General features: G+C 37.1%; 1 protein-coding gene across 4 annotated transcripts; it reads left to right on the top strand.

Moving 5' to 3' along the window:
- Positions 1–1,949: 1,949 nt before the first annotated feature.
- On the top strand, positions 1,950–21,781 carry LOC136037310 (uncharacterized). 4 transcript variants are annotated; one of them, XM_065719974.1, is made up of 2 exons: positions 1,950–2,030; positions 19,249–21,781. In XM_065719974.1, the coding sequence occupies exon 2, from the start codon at positions 19,284–19,286 to the stop codon at positions 20,475–20,477; it is 1,194 nt and encodes a 397-aa protein (XP_065576046.1). In that variant the 5' UTR covers positions 1,950–2,030; positions 19,249–19,283; the 3' UTR covers positions 20,478–21,781. The 4 variants fall into 4 exon arrangements, with proteins under 4 accessions (XP_065576046.1, XP_065576044.1, XP_065576042.1 ...); XM_065719972.1 differs by having other exon boundaries at positions 1,989–2,108; XM_065719970.1 differs by lacking the exon at positions 1,950–2,030 and adding an exon at positions 18,140–18,384.
- The last annotated feature ends 1,529 nt before the right edge of the window (positions 21,782–23,310 follow it).

A 23,310-nucleotide genomic window follows, 5' to 3' on the forward strand; every position in this document is an offset into this window, starting at 1 on the left:
TTAAATGTGGAAACTGCTTTATAGTTAAGCATATTATGCAACTTTTTATGATAACGACAATATGGTGAACTTTTTTGAACGAATCATGTGTTAAAACATCAGTTGTTTATTCTATATATTCCTAGCCATATAAGTTTTAAAATGATTAGCTGATGTCATTAGGACGAATTAAATTTCTCCATGCAATTCAGAATAATTCATTATGATTATAAATATTCTTTTTTATTTATTCAAATTAGATTTTATTAAATTAAAGTTTGTGGCTGAATTAAGGAGAATATCCGTAAACTATTATGAATTAAAATTGGGCTTGTGAGAATGTTTTTTCTTTCTTGTAATATTTTAGCTATTTTAAAAGATTTTCTTTAAAGATCGGAAATTTATACATGACATACATAAAGACATGTCTAAAAAATATATAAATAAAACTGCTACACTGATCCTATTGTTTGTTTTATAATTCCATTAAAAGTAGTATTACTCCTTGCATAAATGTGGCCAGAAAACTTTTTGGGGGAATCGGTAAGTACTACCATAAGCTTTGTTTTTATCAAGTTTTGGTCGAGATTATTTCTCATTTTCTGTTTTAAGTTCTTTAATGTATGTTCCAAATAGAGGCTGCTTCATTATACCCCAGCCCTTGCTGGTACCATGAGTTTGAGTTGATGGTGAAATCTGACCGCAAAATATTGCGAAATTTGTAAGAGTCATAAAAAGCTTCTGGGGTTCGAACAGGGTAGTCTCCCTCATGGATATGGCCATATTAGCAACCTATAGTTGGTATTTAGCTATTTTGTACGAGGGTATTTCTTATAAACAGATTTTGTTGTTTTTTTCTAAGAAAAAAATTTCGCGAAAATACGAGAAAAATACGACAATACGAGATTTGGCGAAAATATGAATTGATGTTTTAAGTGTCCTATTGTTTTTTAACGTTAGCAGAGAGAATTTGAATTTAGTAAATGGTAGCTAAATTGAAAATCATTCCGATGAAAATGATGTCTTTCAGAAAAAGAAAAAATGAGGTGCTTTGACTGAAAAAAGTGGGTGTTATACAAGTATTTATTATCTTAAACGGGACTAAACGAACGCTGCAGTCAATACCAGGGCTGCATAAGTAATTGTTATTTGATAGGGGAGGGGGCACCGTTTAAAGCAGAGCCAGATTTAAAACTTGGAAACTATTAGGCCCAAGCGTTTTTGCGGCTCTATTTTTGTAAGTTTTCCGTGGAAATCCCCAAAATTTTAGAAATAGTGGAAGTACTGAACGTATCATAAATGATAAGCTGAAAGTACTGAAAGAGAGAGTTGATATCAATCTCCAAGCTGTCATTCTTATAAGAGATTTTTGATAGTTCATAAGTGGACACGGAATTCTTATTGTGTTTTAAAATCACTTTCCTGTGAATAGGTAGCGCGACGGTGGAGTGACCTGGCACTTTGACGATAAGTTCACATCAGTCCAGTTTTTTGTTAAGAAAAAAATCACTTAGTGATAATTTATTGCACCCACTGGCATTGTGCTCCCCTAGGCCTTGGCCCATTGGTATATCAAGACCTTGTTGAAACTTGGCATACTCTCAATTTGTAATTTGCAATTTTCACCTCTGTAATTTGTGAGACTTTCGAAGATGTGGGGCATGCCTTAAAAATAACTCCTTGGGTTTGCCCCAGACTCTAAACAGGTTCTTTTAACGAATATCTGTAGAAATGAACACTTAGCAGCAAAGCTTTCTCTGTTTTGAATGTCACGCTAAGTCGTAAGTTTTTTAGCTTGCATGAATGTCATCATAAATAGCTTAAAGGCACCCGGGTATCCAACCCTTTTTTTAACATTGTAAGCTAGGGCATGAAGACATCTGTATCATGCGCTTTTTGGGGCCTCTATACTATTTGCACTTGTATAAAACACGATTATTGCGGCCTCTATTCTCTACTTGTTTTTAGATGCCGCTAAAAAGCTAAATAAATTATAAATAGGCCTATTTCAGAAAGTTAATTAAAGAATTGAGAATAGTGACAAAAATCAGGTATTAGTCTATCTTTCTTCAGCTATTGAATGAATCATCAGTTTTTTCAGATACCCAGAATATTCAGTTCTTTTTCAGGTACCCTAATTTGTTTCACAATTCCACCCCCTCTCTCTTATGGGTCAAATAGGCTCTAACTATCTATATGAAAAATGCGAAAGGTTACTGAATTTTCTCAGGAAATTAACTTTATTTGGTTTCGTGAGCTGCCGGTTGGTAAGAACTAAGTACAAAAAATAATGCAAACCTAAGAAATCAGCAAAGCTTTGGGCACTAGGCCCTAGCCTAATTTAGTAGTCAACCCTTCCAGAAGGAAACATTATAAAATTCAGAAAAATACTTCTGTAAAATCTCATATTACATACTTGTATCATTCCTAAAAGTGCATAATTTTACTTTATCTCCAACTCTGATGCTGGTCAAATATACACAAATTGTATAGGCTATAGGCTTAAATAATGGATTTTCCAATAAGTCTCTTTGACTTTTTTCTTCAAATTTATTTAATGGAAAACTAGCATAATTGGCTGTTTGAACCTTATCATAGAAGTTAGACCTCCATAGCCAGGAATTGCCCATAGGGCATCTACAAATTCTGACCAGACATTGCAAAGCTGAGCTGCAGTCCTGATGTCCTCTACTCCCAGTAGAGGACATCCCCCTCTACTGAGATCCTGGTCATACTGTTGTTATAATGTGTCTCTGGGTCAGTCACTTCTGTGCCTTCCTTCAGGGTACCACTCATAAACTGTACACAAGAGTTAATCCTCTGGCTTACAAAGAATATGGCCAAGATACAAAGTAAGGTCTATTCAAAGATAAGTACACAACAAATGATTGTTTCTAAAAGGTAAATCTATTTTTGGAAATCACACAAGTCTACTTTACTCTATTTAAAAGCATAGCTGCCAAGTTTGCTCATACCTTTATCATACCCCTCAACTGAATTTAAAGTGATCTCTTAATAAAGTCTTTATTTATTTATTAATTTGGTATTAATGAATAAATAAAGACTTGCCACCTGCTCTAATAACAAAGGATTCACTATGGTTTTTATGTTATTGTCATCATTGTACTGGTTGCCACTGAGGTGTTGCTTGAGGTAGAGAAACATATGGTAATTGTTTGATGCAAGATCAGGACTGTAGGGGGGGTGGAGGTGGTCTAAAACCAGTTGTGTAATTTTGTCAAAATCCTGGAGGAGGGCAAAGTTGGAGCCAATTTTCCCAAATATAGTGGAAAAGGAAAAATGAGCCATATAGTATCATAAGGGCAAAGATATACTAAAGAAAACTGACATGTTTCTCTGGATGCTTGAATTATGCAGGCTTATCTTAGTTTTGACAGGTTTTTCTGCAAAAACTGTAACGTTTCCTCTCTTTTATATTTCAATAGTTTATTGGAGAGCCAAACACCTATAAGCAAAAGTAACAATAAGCATAAGCAAGCAAAGCATTATAGCAAGCAAAGCTGGGTGCAAACAGAATTAAAATAAGCAAAACATTTCATCTTCTTTCTTTTCATGATTTATTTTCGTTTTGACTTCAAACGCTTGCCATACTGATTTGGACAATCAATGCTGAGGTTCAGCCAGATGACTGGCTTCACAATGCAACCCAAGGTGGTGGTCCAAGTCTGTGATGTGCTGGCAAGGGGCTGTGTGCTGCTGCCCGTTGTGGTGGTGTCCTGTTCTACTTGCTGATTTGTTATAGTTACAGGACTACTGCCTGGTTGGTCTGACTGGTTGCCAGTCAGAGTTGGCAAGGGGTTTGGGAGTACAACCCTTGTGGTTGGGGTGGGTTGAGTAGGAGCTTGAGCTTGCAGAGGTGCGCTGCTCCTGTCACCTTCTGCAACAAACTTGGTTGAGGTTTGTTTATCTGGCGTAGACGCGTGAAGTGATTGCCCCATGGGTGGTATGGTGTCAGCAGTGCCTATTTGTTGCCCATTGTAAGTTGTGGGTGAGGCGAATTCATACCAAGGTCTTATATCCCTCCTGTTTTGTCTGAAGGTGCCTCTGCTTTCAAGGGAGAGGTTGTAGGATTGAGGGGCTTTATTGTATTTCTTCTCAATGATTGCTTTTTCCCATTTTGAGTCCTCAGAAAGTTTGACCCATACTTTCTGGTTTGGGTTGAGCTTTGTTGCTGTCCTTGATCCTTGATTGTATGCAGTTTTCTGCTTCAGCTGAGCTTTCCTTCTGGATTCCATAAATGTTGAGCTTTCTACCAGTTTGGGGTGTAGGGCTTGTGGTAGAACTGGTAATACTGAGTGCAGCTGTCTGCTCATCAAAAGTTGAGCTGGTGAGTATGCTCTGTCGACTGGGGTGTTCTGGAATTCTAGCAACATCATGTATGGGTCTGTCCTGCTATCCAATGCCTTTGCCATGATGCGCTTGGCTGTTTAGACACCCTTCTTGCTGAGGCCATTTGCCTGAGGGTATCATGGACTTGATGTTACATTTTCAATGTTCCAGCTTGATATAAATGTTTTGAATTCTTGTGATGAAAACTGTGGTCCATTATCGGTTGTCATCTTTTCTGGGACACCATTACATGCAAAATGCACCTTGAGTTTGCTGATTACCTGGAATGAGGTGGTTGAAGTCAACTTATCCATCTCAAACCATTGGCTGTAGTAGTCTGCAGTGATAAGGTATTCTTGACATCTAAATGTGAACAGATCCGCTCCAACATGCTGGAAAGGGTATGAAGGTATTTCCATGTTAATTAGGTGATCTTTTTGTTGCCTGTTTTGGAATTTGCAGCAAGTATCACAGGCGTTGATCATTTTCTCAATATCTGAGATACTCATATCCTTATGAGAGATACTCATAAGGAACTTTATAAAGTTCAGTTTCTTGCTTGTTTGTCTGCTTAGGATAGGTCCTTTATCTGTTTCTACATTATAGAAAACATGATTCTGAGGACGCTGCTTTTTATACTGTAGCATTAGATTAATGGTTCCAACAACCTTCAACTGTCCTCCACTATAGCTTGTCACAATGTCCTTAGTCTTGGTCAGTCGCAGAGAGGCCCCCTTGAGATTGAGAAAATCTGCGGTAGGCAACACATTCACCTCTGCTCCCGTATCGATCTTGAACTTAATGTCAGTGTTGTACTGGGTAAGCCTTATTGCTATGAAGGGTTTCTCTGGAGCTTCTGCAGACAAACTGTCAATAGCTTCAATGCGGAATTCTTCTCCTTCATCATCTTCTGCAGTCTCTACTTTATGTAAGTTCTTGCTCCTACATTTGCAAAATGGTTAGGCTTATGGCATTTCGTGCATGTCTTTGCCTTTGCTGGGCACCTGTGCTCACGTGAGTATAAACCACCACACGAATAGCACAGTGGTGTTTTACTCTTTACTCTCCTCACTGCTTCTATTTCTTGTTTCATGCATGGTGGCTTCCCTGCTAGGTTCATTTGTGCCTGGGTCTCCTGAACTGTTTCGATAGCTCTACTGATCTGGATGGCTCGTGCTAATGTCAATGTCCCCCCTTCACTCAAGAGCTTTTCTCTTATCCGGTCATTCTTTACTCTGAACACTAGTCTGTCATGAATCATGTCATCTGCAGTGTCACCGAACTCGCAATCAAGTGCTACTAACTTTAGTTCTGTGGTGTATCCCTCCACGGTTTCACCTTCATTTTGATTCCTTTTGTGGAATATAAATCTTCCAAAAATTGGATTCGCACTTGGTTGAATGTGCTCATTTAACTTGTCCATATACACTCGGATTTTATTGTTTTCTTCAGCTGTCAGATTCCAAGTGTTAAATATATCGCGACCTTTCTCGCCGACCCAAAATGAGCAGGTACAAACATTTGACAGCTTCCATCTTTCCACTCAGTGGTCCAGAGAACATGAGTTCGCAATGCTGCTTGAACCTCTTCCATGCTGCCTTCAGGTTTGGTGAAGACCAGTCTATCGTTGGGTGTGGTGTGCTGTCCATGATCCCACTTCTGACACCATGTAACGTTTCCTCTCTTTTCTATTTCAATAGTTTATTGGAGACCCAAACACCTATAAGCAAAAGTAACAATAAGCATAAGCAAGCAAAGCACTATAGCAAGCAAAGCTGGGTGCAAACATACTTAAAATAAGCAAAACATTTCAAAAACTACATTTCAACTGGAGAGGGGGGCAAAATGAGGCCTGGAGAGGGTAGTTGCCCCCCTGTCCCATAGCAAATTATGCCCCTGTCTAAAATTTTCCAGCCAAAACTGTCCAACATCTCAGGTCTGACCTGCAGTGTGAGGTCTTGTATTGTCATGAGGAAGTACAATTCCCTTTGTCAGCCAAGTTTTTTTGGATTGCTCTGCAGAGCTTTCCAAGGGCTTAGCAGTATACTTCAGCATTGATAGTGGCTCCTTGGTGCATGAAGTTGACCAACAAAACACCATGCCTATTCCAAAACACTGATACCATGATTTTGACCTGTAACTTTACAGGGGAGTGTGTGTGTTTCCATTCCATGCTTGGTTACCTTGATATGGGTGTGATATGTGAAACCCATTTTTTTGTATCAATTTCAACTGGTTGCCACCCCAGTTGCAACTGTTATAATGACAACAACAATGTAAAAACAGCAGATAACTCTTGGTTACCAGAGCAGGTGACAATTTTTTATGAAGAGGTTAGTTTAAAATTGGATGAAAGGTATGACATGCATTTGAAAAAAACTTTGCCAGTATGGCAAAAAATTGATCAAATTATTTACTTTCAGAAAATAAATTCACTTGTGTTATAATCTTTTATTGTGTACTTATGTTCAACTTGATCTTACTTTAAAACACTTCTAGAGCATCCATCGCCTAGCCTGCATTTCAAACTGGTTCAAATAACAAAAGAGGGATCTAAAGCTGAATTGGCCAGCCATGACAAAAAAGAGAGAAAACAAAAGTTTCAAGATGAAGAAAATAAATGGGACTGCAGCCAGTAGAAGGAAACTAAAACAAAATAATTTTATTTTGAAACTTCTGGTCAGATTTCTAATTTTAAGGCTTCAGCACTTTCAATCACAAATATTTTACCTGATGTTATACTTTTTGTTTATCAAATGTTAGGACAATAGTAGGCCCAAAACAAAAATTATTGCAGAGAAAATCACTATATGGCTAACATTATTTATGTTTTCAATCATTTAAATCAGCTCAGTAGATGCTACAAATATGAAGGATTTGGAGTTAGGAAAGATTGAATATGTTGCTAAAGAATACTGTTAAAGAAGAAGATATTTTGCTTAATTAAAACAAGCCATCTTCAACGCTAAATTTTGGACAAAGATAAGCTCGAAATAATCTATAAAAACTAAATATAAATATAATCTAAAACTAAGATATAAGAAACCAATCATTATGTATATATAAAGTTAATAATACTGTGACTGAGCACATGGGAGTAGCTCCAGCATTTTTATTGGGGGGGAGCAAGAGGGGTCCATATCCAAATTGTCAAGGGGCATGGGCTATATAATAGTTTTTTCTCCAAATTATTGAGGGACTACTGTCCCCCACCCCCCAAAAGAAAAGAAATGACACCCCTGACTGAGCACTGCAGAAGTATTTGTATACACAATTGCAAGTTACTTCAATGAGAATATTGAAGCAACTGTCTCTTCAGTGTTTTCATTGAAGTTACTTGTAATTGGTGTAAATAGACTTTTTTTTTTTCTTGATTTTTTTTCTTTTATATAGAGTGTGAAGATTTAGATAGAATAAAACCTTTGCTTTTCATATATAACCTATACTGATTTGGTCTATAAATTTAACCATTTCTCTTTTATTGAGGGCCACAGAGAGACATGTATATTTACATGTGATGTAAACAGACATACCTTTTGTTTTTTTTTTCTTGAATTATTTGTAGTTTTCAATGCCTTTCCTCTCCCTAGTGGAAAAAAATGCCACAATCCAGGACTGAAAAGACCAAAATTTTGTGGGACTGTGGGTTCTAATATTGGTATCTTTGGTAGTGGATGACACTCTCAATGGAGTGTCAATATTTGGATAGAATAAAACCTTTGCTTTTCATATAAATACTGATTTGGATTATAAATTTAGCCATTTCTCTTTTATTAAGGGCCATAAACAGACATGTATATTTGCATGTGATGTAAAAAGACTTACCTTTTGTTTCTTTTTCCTTGAATTATTTGTAGTTTTCAATGCCTTTCCTCTCCCCAGTGGAAAAAAATGCCACAATCCATGACTGAAAAGACCAAAATTTTGTGGGACTGTGGGTTCTAATATTGGGATCTTTGGTAGTTCTCAATGGAGTGTCAATATTTGGATAGAATAAAACCTTTTTTTCATATAAATACTGATTTGGACTATAAATTTAGCCATTTCTCTTTTATTAAGGGCCATAAACAGACATGTATATTTACATTCGGTGTAAATAAACATACCTTTTGTTTCTTTTTTTTTTGAATTATTTGTAGTTTTCAATGGATTCCAGGTTTCAGATCGAATGAAAGCTAAGATTTTCAATAATATGAATTTTGACTATAATTTTCCTTTCCTCTCCTCAGTGGGGAAAAAAATGCCACATCCAGGACTGAAAAGACCAGAATTTTGTGGGACTGTGGGTTCTAATATTGGGATGTTTGGTACAGTTTTGAAAGTCCACAAACACACTTGTCAGAACCTGGGAGATTGGGTGCTTACTGTGTTAAAATGACTATGGGAAATGTGGATCATTTCCCCCCTGTATTCTTAAGTCCAAAATAATTATTTGTTAAGTGTCAGAATCAGTTTCTGCATGTTGTGTAAGATGTATTCTCACCATAATTCTCTATATGAATTCTGTGGGTTGTAGATTTAATAAAATAAAGTCAGGCTGTAAAATTCCCATACACACACTTTGTTTGGCAGTAAAAAGGGGTGTTGGCTAGGACAGATTTGTGACAACATTTACTTTTGTATTTGGAAATTTGTAATGGGTAAAAGGGAACCTACATTTTTTTTTTGCTATCTGGTGTCTCTGCTACAGCAAAATATTACCTGTAAACCAACTTCTAATGAGAAATAGCACAAAAGACTACAAATCATAAAACCAGCAAATTTTCTGTTCAGTCTTGGCCAGTTTTCAGGCATTAAGGGGGGAGAGGGAGATTAAATTGTGATAGTAGTAATTATTATATTTAGAAAGAGCTTTGGGTTGAAAATCATATATATATATATATATATATATATATATATATATATATATATATATATATATATATATATATATATATATATATATATATATATATGTATATATATATATATATATAATCATATATAATATATTTATCTTTTAGCTAACAAATTAATCAAGTCTCCAAAAAATACCACCTATTTTCCAGGTCCATGGCCTTATAAATCAGAATCTTGTGGTATTTGTGCAGTCTCATAGAGACTCAGGTCATCCTAAAATTTCTGTTTGTTATTGTGCTACAGCAAGACACTTAATTTGATTGTCTTGAACAGTGGCTCCCAACCAAATATAAATAGCAATGAAGACCACACTGCCTTTCCATAACAAGAAAACACACTTAGAAAGGAACAGTTTTTTTTTTCAGGACAGTTGAATTCAAGTCACTGAATATTTTTGCCCTATGTCCAAGGGTTGTCTTCAGCACAACACCAACAACATATATATATATATATATATATATATATATATATATATATATATATATATATATATATATATATATATATATATATATATATATATATATATATATATATATATATATATATATATATATATATATATATATATATATATATATATATATATATATATATATATATATATATATATATTATATTTATATATACAATTTTCTTGGAGTAAGGATACTAGGGCTGTTTCAAAAGTTTTCAAAAATGTTTTTTGCTTTAAAGTTTGCATTTTAATATAAGATATATATATATATATATATATATATATATATATATATATATATATATATATATTGTTGGTGTTGTGCTGAAGACAGACCTTGGCCATAGGGCCGAAATATTCACTAACTTTAATTCCTTGGTGTCTTGAGAAAATTGTCCCTATCATTTCTAAGTGTGTTTGTTGGTTATCAACCAATTTGGGGCCATGCTTTTTCTTTGATAACAAATCATTAACAATACTAAAACCACATTCAGCCAAATAGGAGGATGGGAAAGGTAACAACAATTTTTTTTACAGGTTTGGTTGAATGTGGGTATTTAGTTTCTGTCTCATCATAAAGCCATGCCATCACTCCTTTATATTGACCAAAGTTTTAATGGACTTGTTATTTTGTATTTTTAAGAGTTCTTCTTGATACTTAAGTGAAATATTAGATATATCCATTAGCATTGGCTGCGTCATTCATGATGGAAATCAATTTTTTAATCAGAAAATTACTCTTTAAAAGAAGAGGCCATGATACTCAAATGATCACAGTGACAAGTATAGTAGCACCAGTGACCTCACATTTTTTTAGCCAATTATATTTGTCAAAGTTTTCTTGAGAATTATTTTTTTTACATGCTTCAATTAATGTAAGAAAGCCAAATATATTTGTCTTTGCATCTACAAGAGTTTTTTTTTATCCTTGAAGTTGTTTTTTTCAGCAGATTTAATTCTTCAAAAACATCTGTTAAATAAATCACAAAAGCTTTACCATCAGGAATTTTTAGGTGTGTCATTTCAGACTTGTCACTTAAAAAGTCACTAGGATGCATCACACAAATCCATGAATCTTTTTAATCTATTCCCCTTTGAGAGCCACCTTACCCCAGTGCAGAGTAAGCTTCAAGAGTACAATTGAGGCTAACCGTTTGTGTGTAAGACAGGGACTTTATTTTTGATCTTTTTGTAAACTTCTCTTCTAAAGACAAAGTAATTTAAATCAGAATGTAAATATATTTGCAATATGCAATATGTTTCACTTTAAAATGCATCTCAAAACAGCTTAGTTTTATCGATTTGTTGGAAAAGCATTTGAACAATTCTTCTATTTAATGTTTAATTGGAAACCCAAGCACCTATAAAAAAAGCAATAAGCAAAAGCAAGCAATAAATAAGCACTATGCAATAACCACAGGCAGCAAGCAGGGGTGGGTATTTAGCTGGGTCCCAACATTGCATCTCCCTTCTTCACAAGTTGAGCTCGTAGTCGCGGAACTTATGAGGGGCCTTGCGATCGCGAGGAGATTCAGCAGGGCGTTCGGTTCCAAGTGTCTGGGGCACATGGCGGGCACTCGGCAGGAGTTCGGATTCAGTAGCTGATGGGCTGCTAGCTTTGGAGAGCTTTTTACCAACGCCAGGGTTTGTAGATCTCGAAGCTGGTGAGCTTTGTACATTCCCCTGAGGCGGGAGAGTTGTAGGTGACTTCGATCCCGCTGGCTCGCGACTATCGGGTAGATCCATCCTTTGGTGGTTTCCCGAAACAGGCTCAGAGCATGGGACAGTATCTTTTGCATTTCTACGGTATATGTCCCCAGCTTCTGTTTCGGCGTGGTATGATCTGGGGGCATCAGCTGCTGACAGGACTCTTCCTGGTTCCCATTCTTTTCCTGGAATCACCTTGATCCAGACAGTTTGCCGAGGTTGTAGGCTGCACGTATCTTCTGTTCCACAATCGAAATACTTTTTTTGCAAGTTTTGATGGTAGTATCTAGCTTCCTTAAACTGTACTGATGGGACAAGTTTCGGTTTGTACAGCTTGGGATGAGCTGGCAGCATGGACCTCAACTGTCTGCTCATAAGTAGTTGAGCAGGGGATGCCAGGTTATCAACTGGTGTGCTCTGGTATTCAAGGAATGCAAGGTATGGCTCAGTTCCACTTTGGTAGGATTTTTCAATAATCCGTTTCGCTGTTTGCACAGTTTTTTCTGCTAAACCGTTAGATTGCGGATGGTGGGGGCTGGAAGTGATGTGTTTGATTCCCCACTCTTTTGCAAATGTACTGAACTTGGCTGAAGAAAACTGTGGGCCATTGTCGGTCATTAACATTCTGGGAATGCTGAAACGTGTGAAATGTGGCTTCATCTTTTGGATGACTGCTTTGGAGGTCATGCTGGGGAGTTTGTCCACTTCAAAATAGCGGCTATAGTAATCGACTATGATCAGATGTTCCTCCCCCCTGAACGAGAAAATGTCAGCTCTGATACGTTCCCAGGGGTATTCAGGTAGCTCCGTGTTGATCAGAGGGTGCTTCCGAGGTTGCATTTGTAGGCGGCCACAAGTGATACATTGGCTGATCATTTCTTCGATGTTTCTGTTGATACCTGGCCAGTAGACGATTGATCTGGCCCTTTGTTTCGTTTTCTCCATTCCCGTGTGTGAGTGGTGTAGTTGTTGCAGGATCTCTCTGCGCATTGTCGCCGGGATGACGATTTTGTCTCCTTTTAGAACAATACCGTTGGCTATCGATAGCTCGTGACGGGTGTTCCAGTATTTCTGAATTTTCTCAGAACAGCTGGACCTGGTTTCTGGCCATCCAGTGATGATGGTGCTGGTTAGAGAGGATTGTTCGGGGTCGGATTCGATTGATGATTTAATGCACAACAGTCGACTGTCACTCATTGGTACGTTCTTGAATAGAGTGTGGACAAAGACTTCTGTCTCTCGTTCGAATTCTGCGTCTGTCTCAGGGAGTGGGAGGCGTGAAAGAGCATCGGCCACAGGGATGCTTGTTCCGGGCACGTGTTCAACTGACAAGTTGTACGGCTGGATCTGTAGCATCAGAAGTTGCAGTCGTGGAGGCGCAACTGAAATGCCTCGAGATAGGATGGATTCGAGTGGTTTGTGATCGGAGAGAACCTTGACTGGCCGTCCATGCACACATTGGTGGAAATGCTTGCATGCGAAGGCAATGGCCAGTGCTTCTTTTTCAATCTGTGAGTATTTTTGCTCGGCTGATGAAAGCGATCTTGATGCAAAGGCACAGATTCCACCGTCGCACGTTAATGTAGCTCCAAGGCCATGCTGCGACGCGTCAACTTTCAGTACGACATCCTCAGAAGTCGGGTTGAAGTATTTTAGATTTTCGCAAATGCTGTTCTTGACATTGGCGAACGCTTTGTCGTGCTCTGAGGTCCACTGGAAACTGCCGTCAGTTCTGTGCTCTTTTAAAAGAGTTCTGAGTGGGTGGTTCAATGTTGACAGATTCAGGATATTTTGCCAAGGTAGTTGACCATACCCAGCAGCGATTGTAACTCTTCAGGTCCCCTAGGCTGGGCATTTGGCGAATGGCAAGAATTTTATTTGGGTCTGGTTTGATACCTTCCGAGGTCAATATGTGCCCAAAGTATAGAATTTCTGTCTTGCCAAAGAGGCATTTTTCTCTGTTGAAACGAACACCTTTTTCACGCGCGACTTGTGAAGTTTCTCCAGGTTGCTGTCGTGCTCCTTGTCTGTTGCTCCATGGACAACAATGTCGTCGATAAGGAGGCCCAGACCTGCCGTCTCGATAAACTCAGCAAATATTTCTTCCATCTTTCTTTGGAAGTCGTCCTGGGCGCAATTCAGACCAAAGGGATATCGCCAGAAGCGAAACCTTCCAAATGCTGTGTTAAAGGCAGTTAGATTAGCTGACTCATCGTCGAGTTCCATGCTCCAATAGCCATGGCGTGCATCAAGCTTAAAGAATTTCTTGTAATTGGCGCATTTTATGGCAACATCGTCGAATGTTGGTATTGGGTGGTGCTGTCTCTTGATGCATTTGTTCAGGTTTCTAGGGTCCAGGCACAAAGGGAGACTTCCGTCGGACTTCTCAACAATGACTATTGAATTAACCCATTCCGTCGGTTCTGATACTTTCTCGATAACGCCAAGGGTTTCGAGACGGCTAAGCTCTGCTTTGAATCGATCCTGCATGGATATAGGGATCCTTTTTGGTGGCTGTACTGTAGGCTGACAATTCTCCTTCAAGTAAATGTGGCATTTAACTTCTAGTTTTCCAATCCCTTGGAAGACGTCCCCGCACTCAGAAAGGATTCTGTCGACGGTTTGATCTGGCTTCTTGGTAACCTCATTCAAAAATTTGATCAGGCCTAGTGAGACGCTTGAGTTCTTGCACAAGAGAGGTTGTTTAGCGGTACTGACGATGTAGAATTTGTGGACCTCTGGATCTTGGTTGTCTTTTCTTTGGAGTTTCAGGTTGCATGTTCCTAGTACTTTGAGTTTGCCATCAAAATAGGAGGTAAGTATATCAGAGGTGTTAAGCATAGATGGCTGTGGGTTTAGCATGCTATAGATTTGTGACGGTAGCACGTTGACTTCGGCGCCAGTGTCGATTTTGAAGTTCACGCGAGTGTTTTTTTCAACTAGTCTGATGGTAGCAATCGTGCTGCTCTCAGCAGCACTGTCTATGGACTCTATGAAAAATTCTGAGGTTGTCGCACAGTCTTCAACAACCATCAGGCGATCATGCTGGATATTATGGACTGATTTGCTCCTATATGCACGGGCGAAGTGGTTTAATCTACCACATTTCGAACATTTTTTTCCTTTTGCAGGGCATCTGTGTTCATTTCTGTATGGGCCAACACAGAAATAGCAATCTTTGTTTGCTCTGCTATCAGTTACTCTCCTACCAACTACATCAACTTCCTGTTTGATAGTCTGCTTTGCTTCATCATGCATGGTTTTTAGTTGTGCTTGGGTTTCCTGGAATGTTCTGCATATCAGGACAGCTCTGTCCAAAGTTAGGCTCCCACCTTCAGCAAGAAGTCTTTCTCTGAGCCTATCATTCTTCAGTCCGAAAATGAGTTGATCTCTCACCATCTCATCTTGCTGGCTGTAGCTGCAACTCTGTGCAACTAGCTTGAGATCAGTAATGTACTGTTCAATGGTTTCAAACTCTTTCCGGTTCCGCTTGTGGAACTTGAAGCGTTCGAAGATGGGATTGGAAGAGGGCTCAACATGCTTTTTGAACAGTCTTAGGTACTCAGTTGGATTGTTTTCACTGGCGTCCGGAACAACAAAGGTACTAAAAATGTCTCTGCCCTTCTCTCCTACCCATATGAAGAGGTAGGAGCACTTCACTGCATTAGATTTTCCATTCAAGGGGCCACTGAACATTAACTTTACATGAGAACCTTGTCCAGGTATCTTTCAAGTTAGGCTGGTTCCAGTCGATGAATGGAGAGGGTGTAGATGGGTCCATTGTTCTGACACCATGAACAATTCTTCTATTTAATGTTTAATTGGAAACCCAAGCACCTATAAAAAAAACAATAAGCAAAAGCAAGCAATAAATAAGCACTATGCAATAACCACAGGCAGCAAGCAGGGGTGGGTATTTAGCTGGGTCCCAACATTGCAGCATTGTTGGCATAAGAGGCAGAAAGGTGACCATTCATCATGCATGGGGGGTATGAATCCAAATTTTAGATGTTCCTCCAAATACTGACAAACTTTTATTTATTTATACTACTCATCTTATCCATAGGGATTGTGACTAAAATAAGTAAAATTGTAATTAGGCTAATTATAGAAGTAAGCCTTTCAAGACAAGTGTTTCTGAATAAGAAATAAGAACATTTATGAAATATTAAAGAAACAGTTCAGTTTTAGCATTTATGATATAAATGTAAGATAATACCAATTTCCATAATTGCTGAGTTCAATTGATATAAACTAAATTGTAATATAGCAAGTCAATTTAGTTTCACACATATGTTACATCTTAATATAAACAAATACAGAACAACTGAGTATTATACAAGACTAAATGGAATTAAGCACAGAAGCAATACTGAATGTCATGCATGCTGATTGGCCAAGAAAACATTAGCTCTTCTGACTAAGCAAGGTTACTGTTCTGTTCTGTTCGGTTTTTTTTTTCGAAGAAATAGAAAAAAAAATAAATAGGGCTCGAATGAAACAAAATAAAAATGGAACAGGTCAACAAAAACCAGAGACCTCTTTTTGTCTCTGTTTTTTTGTGTGTGTAAAAACAGAAAACTACTGATTTTGTAAAAAAAACCTCCTGTTTCAATTGTCAAGCGTAACACTTTTTTTTAAAGCAGCACTTTTCTTTTGAAGTAGTACTTTTAAGAAAACAGTACTAATATAGCACTTTTCTAAAAAAAAAAAAACGGTTTCTCTAATAAAGGAGAAAAACAACTTGTTATTCACACAAACACCGCCATATCTTCTTTTCTCTTTGTAGCTTTTTTCCTCCTTTTCCTTCCCCTTTTCCAAAAAATGCATAATTATGCTTATACAACATCTCGTTAAACTTGTCGGAAATGCATAGCCCACTAATTATTTGAAACATTTTGACAAAAAAAAACAATTTATGCTATTAAATTATGCAGTCAGTTGAAAACAAATTAATATTTAAGCAGCAGCCTTAGTTGTGTTGTGAGAATGGGACTCCCCCTCCCCCATACCAAGATTTCTTCTCCCCCCATCCTGATGTCCTGATGTTATACAAAAGTATGGAAGAAGATAAATTCAAAAGAAAAAGATGCTTATTATTGCTAATTTAAAATGTTTGTTGTTTTGCAGTGTAAAACAGCCTTTTAAGATTTGTTATCTCATAGCAAACATATGTAAAAGACAAATCTGAAGAAAAATACTCCTTTAGTAGTAGTTGTAAATTTTAACCGTGCTTTGCACCAGTAGCTACTGCTCTAGGCCATCCACTGAATTAATTCTGACCAAAATAATCTTTGTTATTATTTTATGTAGTCGGTTGAAAAAAAATTAGTATTTAAACAATGGCCTTAGTTGTGCTGTGAGAATGGGACAGCTCCTTCCTCATACCAAGATTCCCCCCTCCTGATGTCCTGATGCCTGATGTTAAGGAAAAGTATGGAAGAAGAGAAGTGCAAGGGAAAAGACACTTATTATTGCTAATTCTAGAATGTTCATTGTTTTGCGGTGTAAAATAGCCTTTTAAGATTACTTATCTCATACCAGATGGCTAGGCCACGTTCTACGGACGAAGGATGACAGATTACCGAAGATTGTCCTTTTTGGCCAACCGTCTGGGGCTACACGGAAAGCAGGTCGTCCTTCTCTGGGTTGGGAAGATGTCATAAATAAAGATTTAAAGGAAATGGGAACTTCCTGGGAGGGTGTATAGAGGTAGGCTTTAAATAGATTAGGTTGGAGGAGGAGCATGCGTAGCTGTGTTGGCCTCAGGCGGCTTGGTGCTGCAGTGAGTTATTAGTAGTAGTAGTAGTAGTATCTCATACCAAACGTGCATAAAAGACAAATCTGAAGAAAAGTACTCCAACCGCGTTCTGCAAACTTTAACTGCGCTCTGCATCAGCAGTTACTGCTCTAGGCTATTGACCAAATTAATTCTTAACCAAATAAAAAAAAACTTTTGCTTATGACCTTAGACTATATGCAAGCATCAGGAGGGGGATGGGGGGTACTAAACAGTAAAACTTAAAATGGATTGAAAAATCCATTAAAAGGCAAGTGTCAAGAAAAAGACTTCCTGAGTTTAATGCAGTAATAAAAACCAAAATCCGAATACTGCAGTTTGGCAGTGTCAGGTTGCTTTCCCAGCATTGCAAGTGAAGATTCAATGAAGGAAGATATTAGTACCTGAACATCTTGATGCAAAACGTGAGTTTTCTCATAACTAAAGATATCACGAATGTCTAAGAATTTTACATGGCTGCTTCTTAGATGAATGTTGATGAAACCGAAATGGTTGATTTTTCATGGGAGAACTACCCGAAGACCCAGTCTTTGGTATAGTCGGCTGAAGAGTTCATGTCCTGTCCATGACCCACCAAAATATTCCCACGCTCCACAGGTGAGCATGTGTCCCATGCTGGGAATCATAGATCTAGAGTCAATCATCATTTTTTTCACCATATTTCTTTAATATATATAATAACAAACTCAAACTGTAAGCCAGACAGAGAATAGGAAATGACCCACAGTATAATCAAAAATTGTCTGTTGTATAGCCCTAATATCCTATAAAATGTTACAATTTTCACAAAGTGTAAACAACCATCATCTGGATAATTTTTGTTTGGTTTCTTAAATAAAAGTATAAGACCTAAGTCAATAAAACTTTGATGAAGTGGCTCAGATGTCTTTTTAGATTTGGCTACAAAGAAGTCTTTTTAAAGATTCAGCATAGAGCCCTTGAATAATAATCAAATAATTGGTTTTCAAGATATTGCTTCATTTGATGCTACTCAGTGGTGGTGGATCTGTGATAAAGCGAAAGGGGAGAGGGTAACCTAGATTGAATTTGATCAACAAACTCATTAGATGGAAATGCAAACAACATCCAAGCCAGTGGTGCAGTTTCTGCTTTATTGAAATCCTGCTAATGTTACTGCAATCTGCTGTGCAGAAGAAAGGAAGAAAAGGAAAAGAAGAAATGTCAATACCATGTAAGAAAAGAAACGATTTTGCTCTGATGTAAACAATTTTATAGATTCTCTTAAGAAGGGAAAGAACCCTGATAAAAAAGGGACTATGTCAAGGTGCTAATGAGATGACAACTGGCTTATGTGGAACTGTAATCACGTCAGGTAATTATCTAATATGATTAATCCAGTTAACCAGCCTTCAGTTCTTGTCCATCTTTTAGAGGGCGCCACAAATGGGTCTTTTCTTTCAACAGATGGTTCACCAAGAAGAGTCAGCAGATTAGGGTGGTTTTTATTTACCTTAGTTAATACATTTAAATAGATATTGAAAGTCATTCTCTTACTCTTCAGCTTCAATAATTAAGTAAATAATCAGTTGAAGTCTCACATGGCAGCTTTGAATTTGGCATAAAGCCTAAGAGGCAGAACTTTTAAAATGGGCTTATAGAGAGTGTATAGAGAAACACAAAATTGTCAAACTAAACTCCTAGTTACCACCCTACAGCCATCAAGTAGGCTGCAAGTTTTATGAAGAAAAATAATGCCAAAAAATTCTTTTCTTTACAATATTGAAAGTTTTGACCAATAAAGATTCTCTGATCAATATATTGGGAGTTTTGCTGCTTTGTTAGAAAGAACCCTTTTGCTGCTTTGTTAGAAAGAACCCTTTTGCTGCTTTGTTAGAAAGAACCCTTTTGCTGCTTTACAAAAAAAGAATTATATGGTTCTAGCCAATATCAGAAGAAAATGTGCGTTCGTATTGGTAATTGAAAGCATCCTAGTTAATATTAATATAGAATGTAATATTTTTATTTGTCTCAATGGAAATTATTTTTATTATTAAATTATATTATTAAACACATTATATTAAATTATTGATTTTAGGTGATCAAATACAAGTAAATTGGAGTAAGAGAAGAATGTATTCATATGAATCAGATTGTAGACCTCCATTAAGGACTGTAGGATCCAAGGGAAACCTGAGAGAACCACAAGATGCTGATAAATCTCCATCCATGTCTGCCAAGTGTGTGTACCCAGAACTTAAAGATGAAGATGAAACAGCCCCCCAAGCGTCTAACAGCGTTAATATAGACCAAAATCTGTCTTTTAAAGAATGCTTGAATATAGATGAAGCGGACAAATCTCACCATTCAGCTGAGAATCTTGACGAGCCAGTATATTCAAGACAATCATCAAAAATAACTGTCAAGAAGACGAACACTTTTAAAAATACTGAATTTGATGAAGGGAATAAGCTAGTGTATGGGTTTAAGTATACTATAAGAAGTATAGCTAGTAAATTCGAAAGCTTGCAAGTGAAATCAGGGCCATCTGATGTGAGCATCAGTAGAACAAAGAGTTCAGAGAACGATAAAGCAGGAAAGGACAGCAACATCCCTACTTATGGCTTTAAGATTAATATTGAAGAACCCAAACCATATAAAAACAAAATCAACTGGATTGTCTTAGTGCTTATTCTGCTCTTATCAGTTATGATGCATAGTTTTATGAAGTCAGAAGATACCCCAGTTGTAGAAAAGTTCAGCTATGAAAGAGCTGTTAAAACATTTAAAGCAGAGTTGAAAGATATTCATAAAAATCACAGAAATCAAGAATATGGAAATTGGGCGAAGATTTCAACTGGTTTAGATGCAATCAGTAATGTTTCTTTAGCCCCACATGTGCTTATTTTAACTGGTGAAAGTAAAAACAAAACAGAAGATTTTGCATTCAAACTTCATTCAGCATTCAGTAAAGCATTTGAAAATGAGCCGTGCACCCCTCTGAATGGAATTGAGTACAGTAATATTAGTGAAGGAAATATGTTTTTTGATGATGTCAATGAGTGTATGGAGAAGCACAGTGTTCTAATATATGATATAGATTTGGTACATGGTTTAAATGCCATGCATTTACATGCTTTTGCTGATAACGAAAATGCACCCTTTAAAACTAGTGCCATCTACTTAACCATTGTGTCAGAATGTAAAGATGATGTTGAAAAATGCGTCAGAAACCTTATTTCAGAAAAGTGGAAGGGACACGAGACTGAAGATCGTATTTTGAGTCTGTATTCTCGTATTTTAAATATGGCTGTTACAGTGGTTTAAATTTGTAAATAGACTAGTTATGTATAACAATGGTCTAAGTGTTACAAAAGGTAAAAACTTTAAGAAAAATTGGAAAATTGCCAGTTGAAGGCCAGTCAATAGAGTAGACACAAAGAGAAATCTAAGAAAATAGACATTTGGGACACAGAGAGAAAAATTCCAAGAAAAATAGAATCTACTTTCCAACAACTATTGATATTTACAGTTGAAGGCTCTTACAGTTATGTCATTTATCTAATAAAGAAAGTCAAAATGTTGCCAAAAAAGAAAAAAAAATTGCAACTTTAAGTTACATACAAAAGTACTAGAAATGCAATTTCGTTTGTGATGTTTGAATATCTATTCCATATAAAAACCTGACTATATTCATTAATTGAAGTAAAACTACTACTAACAACCCACTGCAGCACCAAGCCACCTGAGGTAAACACAGCTACGCATGCTCCCCCTCCATCCCAATCCCATCAAACCCTCCTCTTCATATGATCCCAAAAAGTTCTAGTTTCTATTAAGCTCTCCCTTATGACCTTTTTCCACCTTGTTTGGGGACAACCTTTTTTTTGTTTAGCCCTCAGGATGGTTGGACAAAAAGGAATTTCAGGAAAATTGTGAATTTTTTCTGCTGTGACATTAAGCATGATTAGCTGACATATTTCGAATAAGTATCATCTTGCTTAAAATTTTTTGCAAATTGAAAAAATTTCTGTATTCCTTAAAAAACAAATAAAAAACTGAGGCTTGATGAATATTATGGTCTGTTATCAAAACGGATTATAACCTATCTTTTCCTAAACCTTACTTAGTAATCTTAGAGATTGAATTTTAGTGTTCTGTATTCTTTTTTTATCTCTCATTTGATTCTTATATTGTCAAAGTATCGAAGTTTAAGCTGAAAATCTAGACAGGCTCTACCTAGTTAATGGTCTTTTGGAACATACTTTGAGAGTGATAAAAACTGGTCTATGGCGCAAACAGTTGTGTAAATTGGAGGGGGCGTGAACCTTCTAGATTTTTTCCCCCTCTGATTTTCGAAAAATACCTTTTATGGTACATTCTCATTGAAAACTCTTTTTTGGTATTTTTATTGGGAAAATTAAAAAACAAGTAGTCCCCCCCCGAAAATTTAAAGAAATGTATTCACCCCCTCAAAAATTTCGTGAATTGACGTCACTGGGTGAGAAACTGAGAATTTTAACTTTTTTATTTGTGTTGTTATTGCGTAATTGTTGTGGTTAAAATTTTAATTAATTATTTTTGTACTTGTTTTTAGCTTCTGGGAATAAACGACGTATGTTGCTTTGAAATTGGTTATGTTTTTACTTATTTTTTAATTATAGGTTTCTATTATTACAAGTTATACGGGTAAAGAAGGTGCTAAATCTGACAGACTGAGTATATTTAGCTGGAAGTTTTTATTTATTTGAAGGATAACTGAACAAAATTCAAGAAACACTAGACGCTTTTTCCAGTAATAAAGATGAGGAAACATATGATTCTAATGAACTGATTGAAGCTCAGGAAGTAGTTAGAACTTGGGTAAATCCAACACAGGGGTAACTCCAACACCCCCATCTTATTTGGCTTAGTGATAACAGATGTCTTTGATTCTGTATGCCATCTTCTTCCTTTAGCCTGGGTACTTGATAATAGTGTTCAATATCTCCACCATTTAAAATTCCTTTTGTAATGAAGCAATTCCGAAATTCCGGGGAGGGCATTTTTTAGATCAAAAGGTGGCTAGCACATTTTATTTTTGCATAGCACTCTATTTTTTTGCTAGCGCAGAAAAATAGAGAGATGATAAAATGATTTTAAATAGCTGATAAGTTAGTCGGATATTTTAAGTAATTGCTCTTATTTATTAGTGTTTTATTCTCAAACCACTCAGGAGATACAAGGGGTGTTGGACTTACTTACCCCAATTTGGGGTAAATCCGGCATGTTGGACTTACCCCATACAGGTAAATTCCGACACGTGGGGTCGGGCTTACCCTATGTATGCAAGTGGCTAGGTTTTGGCAAAGCCTAGATTTCATTGTATTTGTCAACTATTTACAATGTCAGTAGTACGTACCATACATAATTTACAACCTATTGGTTGACCAGACAAAGAAGCAAAGAGATTGCCCTGCCCTGCTGTTACTCTCGGAAAAACTGGAACTACCCAAATATGTTGAACAGAGCATGGCAAATTTGCTGAAGGTGATGGAAATGTTGGGCATGGGGCCTACCAAACAACAGTTCATAGACGAAGGGAAGAAATATATCAGTGGGAACAAAATCAGTACTCATTTCAAAAAGAATCGGCCAGGTGAAGACTGGAGGTTTGGGTCTAACAAAATCTCACTTAAAGAACCTGAGCGACTTGAAAATCCGGAGGGCTGTGCAATAAGCAGACCCTTTCATCATTCTAGGATTTTGTAAGCTGCTACAAAAAGCGCAGAAGAGCTTGACATCTTAGGCATTTCAGAATGTTGGTACAACTTGGACGAAACTTAGTTTTGCTGCAATTCTGATAGCCTTAAAAATGTTGGTGCAAAATGATCACCAGTAAAACGGGGAACTGGTGGCACTCGGCGTGATAACACACCTGTTACCGCTTGTATTAGGTGTATCAGATGAGAAACTGCCACTGCTGGTAACCTTTCGGAGAAAAACACTTAGATGTCACGGCTATCCGTTAAAGACCATTTAGATGCATTTTTCAGCTACTAAGAAAGGATGGAAGACAGCAGAACTCTTCTATAACTGGTTTAAAGATGTTATCCTGTCTCAGATGAAAGATAAAGCACTTCTTATTCTTGACAGCCATGGCTCCCACTTAATCTTGGCA

Source organism: Artemia franciscana, chromosome 16 (assembly GCF_032884065.1).
Source record: "Artemia franciscana chromosome 16, ASM3288406v1, whole genome shotgun sequence".
Taxonomy (NCBI): domain Eukaryota; kingdom Metazoa; phylum Arthropoda; class Branchiopoda; order Anostraca; family Artemiidae; genus Artemia; species Artemia franciscana.